The sequence below is a fragment of the Salvelinus namaycush genome, chromosome 16 (genome assembly GCF_016432855.1).
Source record: "Salvelinus namaycush isolate Seneca chromosome 16, SaNama_1.0, whole genome shotgun sequence".
Taxonomy (NCBI): domain Eukaryota; kingdom Metazoa; phylum Chordata; class Actinopteri; order Salmoniformes; family Salmonidae; genus Salvelinus; species Salvelinus namaycush.
In genome coordinates this window covers 583,064-598,749 of record NC_052322.1, presented here as the reverse complement: position 1 = coordinate 598,749, position 15,686 = coordinate 583,064, and the positions used below count along the sequence as shown (strand labels likewise).

At 41.4% G+C, this 15,686-nt stretch overlaps 1 protein-coding gene across 1 annotated transcript in view; it reads right to left on the bottom strand.

Moving 5' to 3' along the window:
- The window catches only part of LOC120060836 (serine/threonine-protein kinase SBK1-like), a 37,183-nt gene extending 27,573 nt beyond the window's left edge, over positions 1 to 9,610 (bottom strand). Inside the window, exon 1 of the mRNA XM_039010256.1 lies at positions 9,573 to 9,610. Within this exon, the coding sequence (XP_038866184.1) occupies positions 9,573 to 9,610 (38 nt within the window). The remainder of the gene's footprint in view (positions 1 to 9,572) is intronic.
- Between the last annotated feature and the right edge of the window lie 6,076 nt (positions 9,611 to 15,686).

Below are 15,686 nucleotides of genomic sequence, written 5' to 3'. Positions count from 1 at the left end.
ATGGCCACTCCAAGCCATTTTGCCACAACTTTGGAAGTATGCTTGGGATCATTGTTCATTTGGAAGACCCATTTGCGACCAAGCTTTAACTTCCTGACTGATGTCTTGAGATGTTGCTTTAATATATCCACATAATTTCCCCCCCTCATGATGCCATCTATTTTGTGAAGTGCACCAGTCCCTCCTGCAGCAAGCACCCCCACAACATGAAGCTGCCACCCCCGTGCTTCACGGTTGGGATGGTGTTCTTCGGCTTGCAAGCATCCCCTTTTTCCTCCAAACATAACGATGGTTATTATGGCCAAACAGTTCTATTTTTGTTTCATCAGACCCGAGGACATTTCTCCAAAAAGTATAATCTTTGTCCCCATGTGCAGTTGCAAACCGTAGTCTGCCTTTTTTTTGGCGGTTTTGGAGCAGTGGCTTCTTCCTTGCTGAGAGGCCTTTCGGGGTTATGGCGATATAGGACTCGTTTTACTGTGGATATAGATTATTTTGTACCCGTTTCCTCCAGCATCTTCACAAGGTCCTTTGCTGTTGGTCTGGGATTGATTAAGTTAAGGGTTTAAGCGATATAATTGTTATGTCTCTTTGGCCAGTGTGAAGGGAGTTAGAGTTAGTTTTGCAAGCCAATGCTAATTAGCGATAGCGCAATGACTGGAAGTCTATGGGTATCTGCTAGCATGCTTGAGTTTAGGCAAATCAGCCAATATAATGGATATAAAAAATATATAACTATGTTGAAAAGCTTTGGCAAATTGTCTGTAAACTGGGGCACTATTTTGAGTGGCTCACTTGTATCAACCATAGCTGCATTCATGTCATCATTACTGTAGGTCTATTTTAGGCCAATGTAACCTTTTGGGTTTTAGCCAAACAGCAATGTGTGCTGATGGGTTGGAGGGGTCAAAAACCTTCAATGAAATGAAACACGGACATTTGTTGCATTCCATTCTGGGGAAATGGCATAATAACTTTGAAAAGTTGGGGAGTGGGTGTCTAAAACAGCAAATGTCCACACAGCAAATCAATATAGAGAGATTGCTCTCTTCAGTGCTTTTTTAGTCCAACTCCCCAATAATTCTTGAGAAATGTAAACAATAGACTAATGAAATAAAACATTTGATTTCATAGTCTGACTCACTTCTCTCTGCCAGGCCCAAACAGACTCTACCTCTTGTCTCAGCTGAAGATTCATTATCAGTTAAGAATGATCTAGCTGTGTACAGTTTCCCGTCAAAGACAAGGACACATACATTGGGTCACACTGTCTCTCACACAACAGGTAAAGGTCTCTCTCACACACACAATCACACTTTGTGAACACTGGGGACCTGCTTGAGAGGAACAACAAAACACTTCATTCCATATAACCTCAACAAACACCCTGTTCAATCAGAGCGTCCTGTTCTTGAGTGAGTGTCATATAGCTCTGCGGTCCACCGCTCAGTAGTAAATAACTGAATCGTCTACGTAACAGCATGAGTGGACCACATGGACCGCAGAATCGAGAGCTAAACCTACCCCGAAGATAAACAACCAGAGAGCAGTCAACTGTCCATCTACAATTGCTCTATTGTGAGTTTAACAGTTCGATTCAGAGACACTAGACTAGGCAGTGTGCTACTGCTAACTACAAATGCTACTTTAAATTCTGAAACATGTCGTGAGCTAATCATACATTTTTCCCAGCTTTCAAATTGAGTGTAATACCCCTTTAATTGTGCATTTTGCAAAACATTTGTCATGACAGAGTTTGCTAAACAAAAGCCCACCCGATTGATACAATCATGATATAATTATGCTACACTACGTGCATAGCAGACACGCATACCACACAGACATACAGGGGCAATATTGCTGGAAATTAATTGGCAGATATTGTGTTACGTTTAGCTTTTTAAGCCAATTGTGGCTAACTAGGGGTGGAATAATGTTGATGTGGATTTGATTGGATAGTAGCAGGGAGCTTGATGTGTATGATACTTGTGAGATTTGTTTATGACAGTTTACGGTGGAACACGTGAAAAATAGATGCACTTTCAGAATTGTTTGGCGAGCTACTCCTAGATGGGCTGCGAGCTACTGGTCGCGATCGACCTGTTGGAGACCGCTGATTGTAGAGCTACAGAGCACCATTCAACATGAAATAGCTAGTCTACATCAAACAAAAGCAATTAACAAGACATAGACACACAAAACCACTCAACAGTCAAGTAACTGCACTCAACAGGAAAATATACTGTAGATTATAGAACCCCCTCATCTTGCATGTATTCTACAGTGTAGGAATGTTTAATGTTATGACTGACACTATAGGATTGAGGACATGGAATGGTATCGAAATACAACATCCCCGAGGCAGGGAGGAGAATCCATCCCTTTGATGTGAAATGGATGGGGGTACTGTGACTCCAAGGCTGTACTGGAGGTGACTGGAGTCTACTATGGGCTGGGAGAGAGACGGTTTGGCTGTATTATATGATGAGGAGGAACTAAGGAGGAATTTGGCCATTTACCAAGCATTCAGACATCTGCTGGAGGGGACCAATGTAACCAGAAAACCAGAAAACCAGATCTTGATGGATTACCATGACGATGGGGGGATCCTACCACCAAATGCCAACCCTGTGGTGACATCAATCCATGCTGTTGTGTTGACTGCTTTTGGTTGCTGAGCCAGAGGGGCTGCAACGCAATCCAGTCCAATCTTATCACTCGCTTTCTTCCCCTTTCCTCGGACCTTGTCGATTCCGAATGGAATGCAGCCGCTGCAGGGGCTGCTCTAATATCATACCTATCCATGCAGCTACACTGTAAGTGTATCGCCTTAACTGCCACCAAAGTGTCGTCATGCTGTACCATCCTACCAGCTCTCCTGTGTCCAACCTGCCCCCTGCACAGGACATAGGCTACAGTAGATGTGTGACAATTGCCAAACAGGGCAGTGGTGTGTATAATGTTTGCAGTACAGCGCGTTCTATTATGTATCGTATGCTCCAGTGTATGATAGGCTACTATGAATAATACAGTATACTGAACAATGTTCCTGTAAATAAGGTGAAACTGTGCTGTGATTCATTCATACAGTACAGTTGCATATTGGCTTTACAAAGCTGCTAGTGAACACTTAAAGTGGCACTCCAGTCTCCTTTTCCCCTCATTGAACACCTGATTTACTTAACAAAGGCACATCTCAATACAACTTTTTAAAGGCTTTTTGAGGAGGAGCGCAAGTGAACCTTGAAACCCAAATAACTATTGGTGCATTTGTAGACAACAGTGTTCCATTGTGGCTGTAAACAGCTAGCTAAGATAGTTAACTTAGTCAAAAAAAATTCTCAAGGTCAAAATGTGCATATTGACCATATTATTCGAGGGTGGGATGATCCTTACGACTGGGAACGAATCTATTTTTCAAAATTAAAGTTGATAGATACAAAGAAGCATCGCAGCGGGATGAAGTACCTGAATTGATAGTAAAGTTAGCAGCAGGAGGTGAAGGCGCCACGATGATGTGTAGCACATGGGAAAGTTGTTTATCAAGTTAACCATCTATTCTAGGTAACGTTAGCTAGCTAGCTACATATAAATAGGATTTACAGCCATCCAATATTTTTTTATGACACAAACATAGCTTTATCTGCTAAAAAAAACAATGTTAGCTACCTAGCTAGTATACAAGCTAACTAGATAATGAACAGATTTCCATTCCCAAAGAGAGAACTAGCTATGACAATACAAAAACACAATCACAACGAAATATCAAATGTTATATCGCTTGAGAATAATTAAGCAAGTCCTGGTCTAATTTCTTTGTTTCCTAATCTCAGATGCAGAGACCTGTGAAAGCTGCTAAACCCTGTCTGCGGATTAAGGTCCTAATGAAAGTCCCAAGTCCTGAATAGACTGAAGGGTACAGTATATCTCCAATTGGTTACATGCCATTGGTTTACTGTTAAAATTGATTGTGGGACTACAACAATTCTGTTAAAAAGTAACAATGCATAGGCCTAGAACATGCACGGCCAACCTTACTCCTAGAGATCTACTGGTTGTGCAGGTTTCTGTTCCAGCCCAGCCCTAACACCTGACATTCTGCTTATTATTTGTATTAGACACTACTTATTTAACTATTACATTTTTGTTTTGGATTAACACGGATGTCTAAACTGCAGGTCAGCTTTTTTCGTCATTAATCTTGTTCTGGAGGCAGCTCTGCAGTGGTCACTAGCTAGCACAGCCACAAAGTCATAACATCTGATTTTAAACCTAACCCTAACCACACTGCTAACCCTAATGCCTATCCCAAACAAAAAGCAACAGCAAAAAAATCCTGAACTTTTACAATATAGCCAATTTTGACTTTGCAGCTAGCCTATCTTGGTGATTTCTGGTATATCATACAAGTAAATCAAATCACAGCATGTTTTTGGACTCATTCAGCAGTTTTATATTGATAAATAGCCCAATGTCAAAATACAGTTAAGTGTCCAAATCAATAACCAATATGAAAAACTGTTTGTGATATATTGAAAACCTAAACATATTTACACATACAGTACATGTGCAACAATAGTAATCAGACAGTATAAGTCTTTGTATTTGATAAAACAAGCACCTTATCAACTGCACACGCACTATTGCCACTTGTTTTGTCAAGTGGCAATAAATCACTCATCGATTAGGGTGAGATATGCGCTTCTGAATCTACCACAACTCAAAAACCACATGGAAATTGGATATATTTTGTTAGACGACAACCTGCAGAACACAGTCACCTACATTTTGGAATGTTGCATTTTGATACGGGGGTCACCAAAACAGAAAGAGAAAAGCAATCACTCCTATCGCTTATCATGTTGAAATTAATTGCACGAGAGGGGAAAGATGACCCTCTGGGCACAGACATCAATTCAACATCTATTCCACGTTGGTTGCACATAATTTAATTGAAATGATGTGGAAGCAACGTTCCTTCAACCAGTGTTCGCCCAATGGGGAGGTTGCACATCTTATTAAAACCCCACAGAATCCGGGAATAATGTGTACATCACTGGTATGAGGACAATTTCTAGAAGACATCTAGCTACATTTTTAAGTGTTGCATTTTGATTAAAGTCGGTCGCCAACGCAGTAAGTGTAACGTTCTAATGTTTTTGGTAATCACTTACATCGATATCACGCTGAAATCAGTAGAACAGGGGACAAACGTTTGGGGTGTTGCGCTGTTTAAACTAACACTATTCAAAGGCCACATAGAAACTTGGAATAACCTAATCAATACAGTGCCTTGCAAAAGTATTCATCCCCCTTGGCGTTTTTCCTATTTTTTTGCATTACAACCTGTAATTTAAATTGATTTTTATTTGGATTTAATTTAATGGACATACACAAAATAGTCCAAATTGGTGAAGTGAAATGAAAAAAAATAACCTGTTTCAAAAAATTCCCCTCAAAAAATAATATGGGAAAGTGGTGCGAGCATATGTATTCACCCCGTTTGCTATGAAGCCCCTAAATAAGATCTGGTGCAACCAATTACCTTCCGAAGTCACATAATTAGTTAAAGTCCACCTGTGTGCAATCTAAGTGTCACATGATCTCAGTATATATACACACACACACACAATTGTTCTGAAAGGCCCCAGAGTCTGCAACACCACTAGGAGCTCTCCAAACAGGTCAGGGACAAAGTTGTGGAGAAGTACAGATCAGGGTCGGGCTATAAAAAAATATCCAAAACTTTGAACATCCCATGGAGAACCATTAAATCTATTATTAAAAAATGTAATATGGCACCACAACAAACCTGCCAAGAGAGGGCCGCCCACCAAAAGTCACGGACAAGGCAAGGAGGGCATTAATCAGAGAGGCCACAAAGAGAGCAAAGATAACCCTGAAGGAACTGCAAAGCTCCACAGAGGAGATTGGAGTATCTGTCCATAGGACCACTTTAAGCCGTACACTCCACAAAGCTGGGCTTTATGGAAGAGTGGCCAGAAAAAAGCCATTGCTTAAATAAAAATATAAGCAAACACGTTTGGTGTTTTCCAAAAGACATGTGGGAGACTCCCTAAACATATGGAAGAAGGTACTCTGGTCAGATGAGACTAAAATGTTGCTTTTTGGCCATCAAGGAAAACGCTATGTCTGGCGCAAACCCAACACCTCTCATCACCCTGAGAACCCTATCCCCACAGTGAAGCATGGTGGTGGCAGCATCGTGCTGTGGGGATGTTTTTCATCAGCGGGGACTGGGAAACTGGTCAGAATTGAAAGAATGATGGATGGCGCTAAATACAGGGAAATTCTTGAGGGAAACCTGTTTCAGTCTTCCAGAGATTTGAGACTGGGACGGAGGTTCACCTTCCAGCAGGACAATGACCCTAAGCATACTGCTAAAGTAAAGTAACACTTGAGTGGCTTAAGGGGAAACATTTAAATGTATTGGAATGGCCTAGTCAAAGCCCAGACCTCAATCCAATTGAGAATCTGTGGTATGACTTAAAGATTGCTGTACACCAGCGGAACCCATCCAACTTGAAGGAGCTGGAGCAGTTTTGCCTTGAAGAACGGTCAAAAATCCCAGTGGCTAGATGTGCCAAGATTATAGAGACATACCCCAAGAGACTTGCAACTGTAATTGCTGCAAGAGGTGGCTCTACAAAGTATTGACTTTGGGGGGGGTGAATAGTTATGCACACTCAAATGTTCTGTTTTTTTTGTCTTATTTCTTGTTTGTTTCACAATCTATTTTAATTCCAGGTTGTAAGGCAACAAAATAGGAAAAATGCCAAGGGGGGTGAATACTTTCGCAAGCCACTGTACATGGTTGGTTAGATGAGAATTTGTAGAAGGCTTCTATCTACATTTTGGAATGGCAGATGTTGATTTTGGGAGACCGCCATCATGGAAAAAGAGAGCAAACAACTTTTTCTGTTAACTTCAACGAATCAAGACTGGCCATAGGATATCAACAGTGACTAAAGTTTGACTTTCAAATCTGTGTATCGGTGTGTGGCCAGCGACATTTATATAAAGAGACCATCCAAATGATCCGTTCCATTTCAGAAAGAAAATGATAGCTGCGTTTTAAGTCCTGCGACCCCCAGCGAGTATGACAAAATCAACAGTACAAAGCCAAAGATATTGATCTGTTTTAAGGAATTGCTCGTGTCATTGTGACTATAAGCTTTTATACTAACATCAACAATCTGAGGTAAAAAGGATGTGTAATTTCCCCCCCAATTCGATGTGGTCAAAATGTCAGCTTGTGTAAGGTAGGATCACATACTGTCCACGGCATGTAAAGTAGCGTAATATACTGTACATTAATTGGATATGACAAACTTATTAAATATCTTAATTTAGGATGATAGTAAATAAAGCAAACTCGCATATTTTAAATGATCAAATATTTCACAAGTTTAACCATTTAGAGATTCAAAAAATCCTCCTAAGCACAATTTAACCAGGTGCTCTAGACTAGAGCATCCATAGGTCCTATGCAGCAGGCTGAACGTTTGACGTCCCTATTAACGAGATTTAAAAATAATAATAATAATAATAAAAATAAAAATGTAATCGCTCCATTCTCCCTCCAGGACAAGACTTATGACAATAAACATTAACCTGCATCCAAACCCACTAACCATTTACACAGGCATTCTTTGTATGATAATAAATAAAGGTGTTGATTCTTGGAATTCAGTAGTGTATTTTAAGGTCATTGAATATTGCTTGTTTGTCTGTTTTATTTGGTTGTCTCTCACTCTCATTTTGTCTGATGATATTACATAGATGTGCAGCAGCAGCTGATGTCCTTGATCATTGGTTTGGCTGTAACAATCCCTGTATGGCTGACCTTGGATGCAAACACACACCCGTGAGTCCAAATGTGCACTTCCCATTTCCATATTTCAAAACTCATGTCATTTACAATATCAACATTTATGATCGCTATGTTTGATTTACAGTTACAAGGATGACATGCGTCATACCCTGGGTTGTCCTAAACAGAAGGAACCTATGTTTGTCATATTTTGAAGAAAATTTGCACTCATGAGTCCATTCTATGTGCACCAAAATTACAATATGTTTAGTTGAAGTGCCTTGTGAAAGCCTAACACTGTAAGATCATATTAGTATAGCTAGTCATGTTCACAAATGATGCCCACCTGACCCAGATTGAGATTTATAATGGAAGTTTTGGGGGGATTGCCTAAACAACAACAGTAATTGTTTGATGGTGGGGACGCAGGGCTGTGTTCCAAACAGAAAACGATAAGTTTACCTGCTTCAGTTCCTCAATGGCAAAGCTAGGAGAGCTAAAAGAAAAGCACCTTTATAGTTGAAGGCGCTTTCCTTGAGTCATAAAAGTGCATTGAAATTACGAAGGAACTGTGCACAGTTTGGACAGATGTGTGTCCACTTGGAGACACCAGTTAGGCCTCTCACTCAAACTTTTGTAATAATTGTTTCTTATATGTTGCACCTACCTCAACATTTTCATGAATATTGTTATTATGTTACTGAATGTATCCAGTGTATTTTCAGATTTCATTATTGACAAATGCTGCAAAAAGTACAGTAAATGTAAAATGCACATAAAATTAACGGTTTTAATGTTTGAATTCAGTCTTCAGTCAGGAGAACTGTTGTCTCCTCACCTTTGGTCTGATAATTTCTCCATAATCTCCAAAGTGTTCTCTTTCAATTGCTACCATGGTCAGGCACATGCTTTTTATATTTAGTAAGTAAACGAATGTCCAACTCTTCGCTGTCATCATGTTTCATTTAGAGTGCATTACTCCCCAGAAGGCTTGCGGCTTCTAATGTTTTTTGTTCAATAGAGTCAGACACTCATTTAAATGCATTTCAGGGCATTACCAGTGAGATATTACCACCACTGACCAGACTGTACACTCACTTTATGATGCCTCCTGAGTGCTCATTTCGTTAATCTATTTGTGTATAATGGTACTGAATAGCAAATGCAGAGTGTTGTCCGGTAAAGGATATCCTGCCTGATTTAAAATGTACAGGCACTAGATTAATACCTTTTGGGGGGATGAAAATGATGATGGTGTTGTCACAGTGAGTTTGGTTCAGAAGAGATCACTTTTACATTGACCTGACCTCATACCCTTGCCCCTTAAACCTATCATGAAGATGTCACCTTTTCCTCAAAGAAAAAACATTGCATGGTGAATAGTTAAAGTCTAGAGAAAATGTTCCTCAAATATATGGGAAATAGGCCTAATGACCCCAATCTGCTGAATGAATAATCCACAATCAAGTCCACTGGAAATCTTCAGACTACACCAAAAATTATGCACTTTTTCAGCAAAATATTAGGGATCTTTCTCTGTGATGCATATAGCCTAAAGCATCATAGGCCTACAAACAAACAAACCCTATACTGACCAATAAATAACGGTTCATTGCGTTTATGATTTAAATTGCCATTGCATCATATCTTACACGATGTATGGCTGGCCTATGTTAATCAGGTAACTTTCAAATGATCTGTGTGTGATAATCCGATCAGATGTTGAAACTAAACTCACCTGCTGGCGACCTGTCTCTCTCCTCCGTGGTCCTCCATTCGCGCGGTGCAAGGAGCACCTGCACTCTTTAATTGACCGGTTGATTTACTGGGGTCTGGTCGACGAGATCTCCTGTTTTTGATCTATTCTGATTTAAATTAAATGAATCATATTTCAACATTAACGAATGAGTCAATAATATGACCGTTTATAATAAAAGCAAAAAGTATAGCCTACAGTGTGAACTGAATTGCGGTCCCGGTTTGTGTCTTGTTTTCTCGTCTGTGTTGGTAATTCTCTGTTTGGTTCCGTGCGTAAAGGCACTCTTCTGTTTTGGATTATTCGGTGCCACTGGAGAATTGACACCGTTATCTTCTACGGTTTGGTAATGGGTGGCAAGATGCTCCGTTCCTCTATGGAAAGCGGACACCGCTCAACCTGCAAGGCAACGGGAGGCAGGTGTGTGTGTCTTTCGCTTTTCTTGTGGTCTGCATGACCCAATTCAGCACCACATCAAATTCATTCATTTGCAGCATACTTTTCAACCTGCGTGGAAAATGACCCGACTCTCTATCTGCACCTATTCACCGTGTCTCAATTTCTCCTCGTTGCGTCAGGCTGGTATTGTCTGTTACTCCAAGCAATGGAATATGTGGTTAGCTTTTTACTATCCCTTTCACAACTGTTCCCAATCTCAATCTCTCTGTAGCACTACCAGACAGCTCTTGCATTGTTCTCAAAGATGATATGTTCTATTTAGCCTACAAGATAGCCGAGGGACCGCTCTAACAATGGAAATACATGTCCTCGATTATTGAAGGCAGGCGAGATCAGGTGGGACAATTCTAGCCAATGAGAGTGCAGATACACGTGTGAACAACAGGGACAACTAAGTAGTTTTTCTGAAAGTTGCCGGAATGCCACGTTCATCCACTTATATCGTTACATTTGCAACAGCCTAAACATTATGAAATGTATATTCGATCAAATAAGCTTCACGTAATCCGACACTCTCTCATAGACGTCCAAACAAAAATGTCTTATCTCACGAGGACAGAATTGGGCGGAGTAAATCCTCTTGCTTCGCCTCTTCCTCTTGTTCCATCCCGCCTGGTCTCCATCTTCTGGCAGCAGCAGCGCTAACGTGCACTGGGTCCTAGCGCCTAGTTTTTATATGCGTTTAACTTAATAGGAGCAGTCTACTACACCAATGACTGTTGCATAATTCAGAAGCTTATGGCCTCAAGTACTTCTTCACAGTGACTTTGCCAAGTGTCCATATTAGGTAACATTTGGGGCATGACTTTCAATTAATTTAATCTACTGGTTGGTGGTTCCATGTTTAACAACAGGCAAGCATCCAATCATCTCTGTCAACCCAAATAGATTGGATTGGTGGAATGGGATTGGAATATGAGGGACAACCTTATCAACCCTAGAGCATAGTCCTCCACTAATCCTTTGAGAGCATCATCAGAAATCACGGATCAGAACGGTTGATGAGTAGAGTAGTTGAACTGTCGGGAACTCTTCATCGTCATATCCCCCTCAGGCAGGGTACTTGTTCCACTCCAAACCCACTGCTCCAGAACTAAGACAGCCTAGGCCTACAGGGTGTCAAAAATAAGCTGGTTACACACACATCCAGGACAGGATCAGGCCACGGAAGAGGAAAGAAAAAGGAGCATCAGTCTAGGTAACAACTATGACAGTGCAAAGAATATGACTTGCCTATATCTTGAAACAATATCAGTGCCATCAGGGTATTCTGTTGCAGTATTTTCCTGGTCAATGAATATGTACTGAGAAGACAGTTAGTTGATATCGTCGGTTAGATCTTGTCACCTTTTGAGAGGTTCAAGATTTCTCTCTGGGAATTGGGCAAGAAGCAATGAGGCTGAGAGTTTCCTCGGGGTTACCCTGGGAACCGGGTTGTCATAAATCATGATGAAGGTCAAATACTGTGGGATGACAACAGGGAGCGATGTGGGTCAAATAAGTTCATGTGAGCCGTGAACAAATAGAAAAAAGCACTTGCTCTTGTGCTCTCTGTCTCTCTCTCTCTCTCTCAATTCAATTTCAATTTAATTTCAATTTAAGGACTTTATTGGCATGGGAAACATATGTTAACATTGCCAAAGCAAGTGAACTAGATGCTAAACAAAAGTGAAATAAGTTCCAAAAGAATAATGACATTACAAATGTCATACAAATGTCATATGTGCAAATAGTTCAAGTACAAAAGGGAAAATTAAAAAAAATAAACATGGGTTTTATTTAAGATTGGCAATCTCTCTCTCTCTCTCTCTCTCTCTGGATAAGCTTTATTAGCATGAATGACAAAGCCACTGTTGCTAAAGCGAAGTGAGATAATGACAATTACAGTAAAAAATAAATAATGATAACAATAGTGGTGGTGCTTAGAGAAAGAGTACAATATATGTCAATATTACAATCGTTTTTTATGTATAGAAATAAGATGAATAAACACAAATAGTAATATTAATCTAAAAAAGATTTAGCTTTGTTAATTATAAAATAAAAATATACAGTATTTACAATAATAACAGACATATACTGAGTATACCAAACATTAAAGGAGAAATACTCCCAAAACCATTAATTCCTTTAATTTACAGTGTTAAATAAGAATAATATGTGAGAACAATATTTTTTGTTTCATTTTGGCATCATAATAAGGTTGGTAGCAACATGGAAAATTGTTGTGGAAATCTGTTGCAGCTCAGGTAGACTACTAAATCAACGATGCAATGCTCTCTATGGGGTGGCTGGCTAGCTAGCTAGGTAGCTATCAAATGTAGCTACACACAATAATACCAAAGACTATATCAGCATGTAAGGTAGCTAGTTAGCTGTAAAATCGCCTAAACAAACTGCACTATCAATTTAGGTGTCTACAATCTCACCATGTTCAACCTGCAGACTGATGTGCCTCACAGAGTGGAGTCTGACATTCGCAACGGCAGATATACTTTTGAGGAGATGGGAAGCGTTGCCCATAGTACGTCAATGAGCCACACCGTGCATTCTGGACAATTCTGGGACAAGGAGCACTCTCCTTCAAGGAGTAAATGGGAGTCTATTGTGCGCTAGCTAAAAAATCCCACATTAGCTTGAATTTTGTCAACGTACATTACAAATCGTTTTCAAGATGTGAGATTATTAACATGCTATCTGTAATATCGTATAGCTTTGGAATCGTGACATTACGTACTTTTGACGAAAATAGACACGTTTGTCGAGATATACTCTGATTTTGAGAAGGGATTGCGTGACGATTAGCTTAGCAACCGCGTGACGCAGCATGACAACGTAAACACGATTGGTCGACAGTCTGCTGGGTGGGGATACATACGTTCCTTCATTCCTTCATTCATTCTCTGGCAATGGCACCAAGCAATGCGCCCTGGACAAAAGAGGCAGACAAATAGGAAAAATGTGCTAGACCCTTCATTAAATGAAACATTTCTCGAGGTAGGAATATCGCAAAAATATGATCACTGGGTCATTCAGAGAAAACATCCTCCTGAGTTATGACATCGGCCAGTATTGAAATCTGACATGTATGAAAGATGTTATCGCAACCTAAAAGTCGTATTCCTATTAACTTCCAGTGTAGTGAGAGCGACTTTATCACAGTGCTATGTCATACAGGCCGGATTTCTGAGTGCTTGATTGCCAATAGCTCAGATACACGTGAAAACATGAAATGACCCAGGGAATCGATAGCACATCACTCAGAGATGCACAAAACAATATAACAATTAAAATGGGTCAACCTTTCCTTTAAAAACACCTTCCTAATATTTGCCCTCAGAACAGCCTCAATTCGTTGGGGCATGTATTCTACAAGGTTTCGAAAGCATTCCATAGGGATGCTGGCCCATGTTGACTCCAATGCTTCCCACTGTTGTGTCAAGTTGGCTGGATGTTCTTTGGGTGGTGGACCAATCTGGATACACATGGGAAACTATTGAGCGTGAAAGACCCAACAGTGTTGCAGTTCTTAACAAAAACCTGTGCGCCTTGCATCTATTCTACATCCAAAAGCACTTCAATCTTTTGTCTTGCCCATTCACCCACTGAATGGCATACATACACAATCCATGTTTCAAGGTTTAAAAATCTTTCTTTAACCTGTCTCCTCCCCTTCATCAAAACTGATTGAAGTGGATTTAACAAGTGACATCAATAAGGGATCTTAGCTTTCACCTGGATTCACCTGGTCAGTCTGTCATGGAAAGAACATGTTTTGTATACTCAGTGTATTATCGGTACAAATCAAATTTTAATGGTCACATACACATATTTAGCAGATGTTATTGCGGGTGTAGCGAAATGCTTGTGTTCCTAGCTCCAACAGTTTGGTATTTCTTAATTGTATTTTAGTTTTTTTTAGTTCTCCCCAATTTCGTGATAAGCACGTACGGACTCGGGAGAGGCGAAGGTCGAGAACGATGCGTCCCCCGAAACACGACCCTGCCAAGCAGCACTGCTTCTTGACACACTGCTCGCTTAACTCGGAAGCCAGCCGCACCAATGTGTCAGAGGAAACACAGTACAACTGGTGACCGTGTAAGCTTGCATGTGCCCGGCCTCGTCACAGTAGTCGCTACAGCGCGATAGGACAAGGACATCCCGGCCGGCCAAATCCTCCCCTAACCCGGGCAGCGCTGGGCCAATTGTGCGCCGCCTCATGGGTCCCCTGGTCGCGGCCGGCTGCGATGCAGTGCCTTAGACCCCTGTGCCACTCGGGAGGCCACCAGTACAGTAGTATCTAACAATTCACAACAATACACACAAATCTAAAGTAAAAGAATGGTGGAGTGGCATTGATTAAAATACAGTAGAATAGAATAGGGTTATACATATGAAATGAGTAAAGCGGTATGTAAACATTATTAAAGTGACCAGTGATTCCATGTCTATGTATATAGGGCAGCAGCCTCTAATGTGCAAGGTTGAGTAACCGGATGGTAGCAGGCTAGTGATGGCTATTTAACAGTCTGATGGCCTTGAGATAGAAGCTGTTTTCAGTCTCTCGGTCCCAGCTTTGATGCACCTGTACTGACCTCGCCTTCTGGACGATAATGGGGTGAGCAGGCCGTGGCTCGGATGGTTGATGTCCTTGATTGATCTTTTTGGCCTTTCTGTGACATCGGGTGGTGTAGGTATCCTGGAGGGCAGGAAGTGTACTCCCGGTGATGCGTTGGGAAGACCGCACCACCCTCTGGAGAGCCCTGCGGTTGGGCGTGGTGCAGTTGCCATACCAGGCGGTGATACAGCCCAACAGGATGCTCTCAATTGTGCATCTGTAAAAATTTGATGGTCTTAGGGGCGAAGCTGAATTTCTTCAGCCTCCTGAGGTTGAATAGACACTGTTGCGCCTTCTTCACCACACTGTCTGTCTGGGTGGACCATTTCAGATTGTCAGTGATGTGTACGCAGAGGAACTTGAAGCTTTTCACCTTCTCCACTGCGGTCCCGTCGATGTGGATAGGTGCGTGCTCCCTCTGCTGTTTGGTGAAGTCCACGATCAGCTCCTTCCTTTTGTTGACGTTGAGGGATAGGTTATTTTCCTGACACCACACCGCCAGGGCCCTCACCTCCTCCCTGTAGGCTGTCTCGTCATTGTTGGTATTCAGGCCTACTACTGTTGTGTCGTCTGCAAACTTGATTGAGTTGGAGGCGTGCGTAGCCACGCAGTCATGGGTGAACAGGAGGTACAGGAGGGGGCTGAGCACGCACCCTTGGGGGCCCCTGTGTTGAGGATCAGCGAAGTGGAGGTGTTGTTTCCTACCTTCACCCCCTGGGGGTGGCCGTCAGGAAGTCCAGGACCCAGTTGCACAGGTTCAGACCCAGGGCCCCAAGCTTAATGATGAGCTTGGAGGGTACTATGGTGTTGAAGGCTGAGCTATAGTCAATGAACAGCATTCTTGCATAGTTATTCCTCTTGTCCAGATGGGATAAGGCAGTGTGCATTGCGATGGTGATTGCATCGTCTGTGGATCTATTGGAGCGGTAAGCAAATTGAAGTGGGTCCAGGGTGTCAGGTAAGGTAGAGGTGATATGATCATTAACTAGCCTCTAAAAGCACTTCATGATGACAGAAGT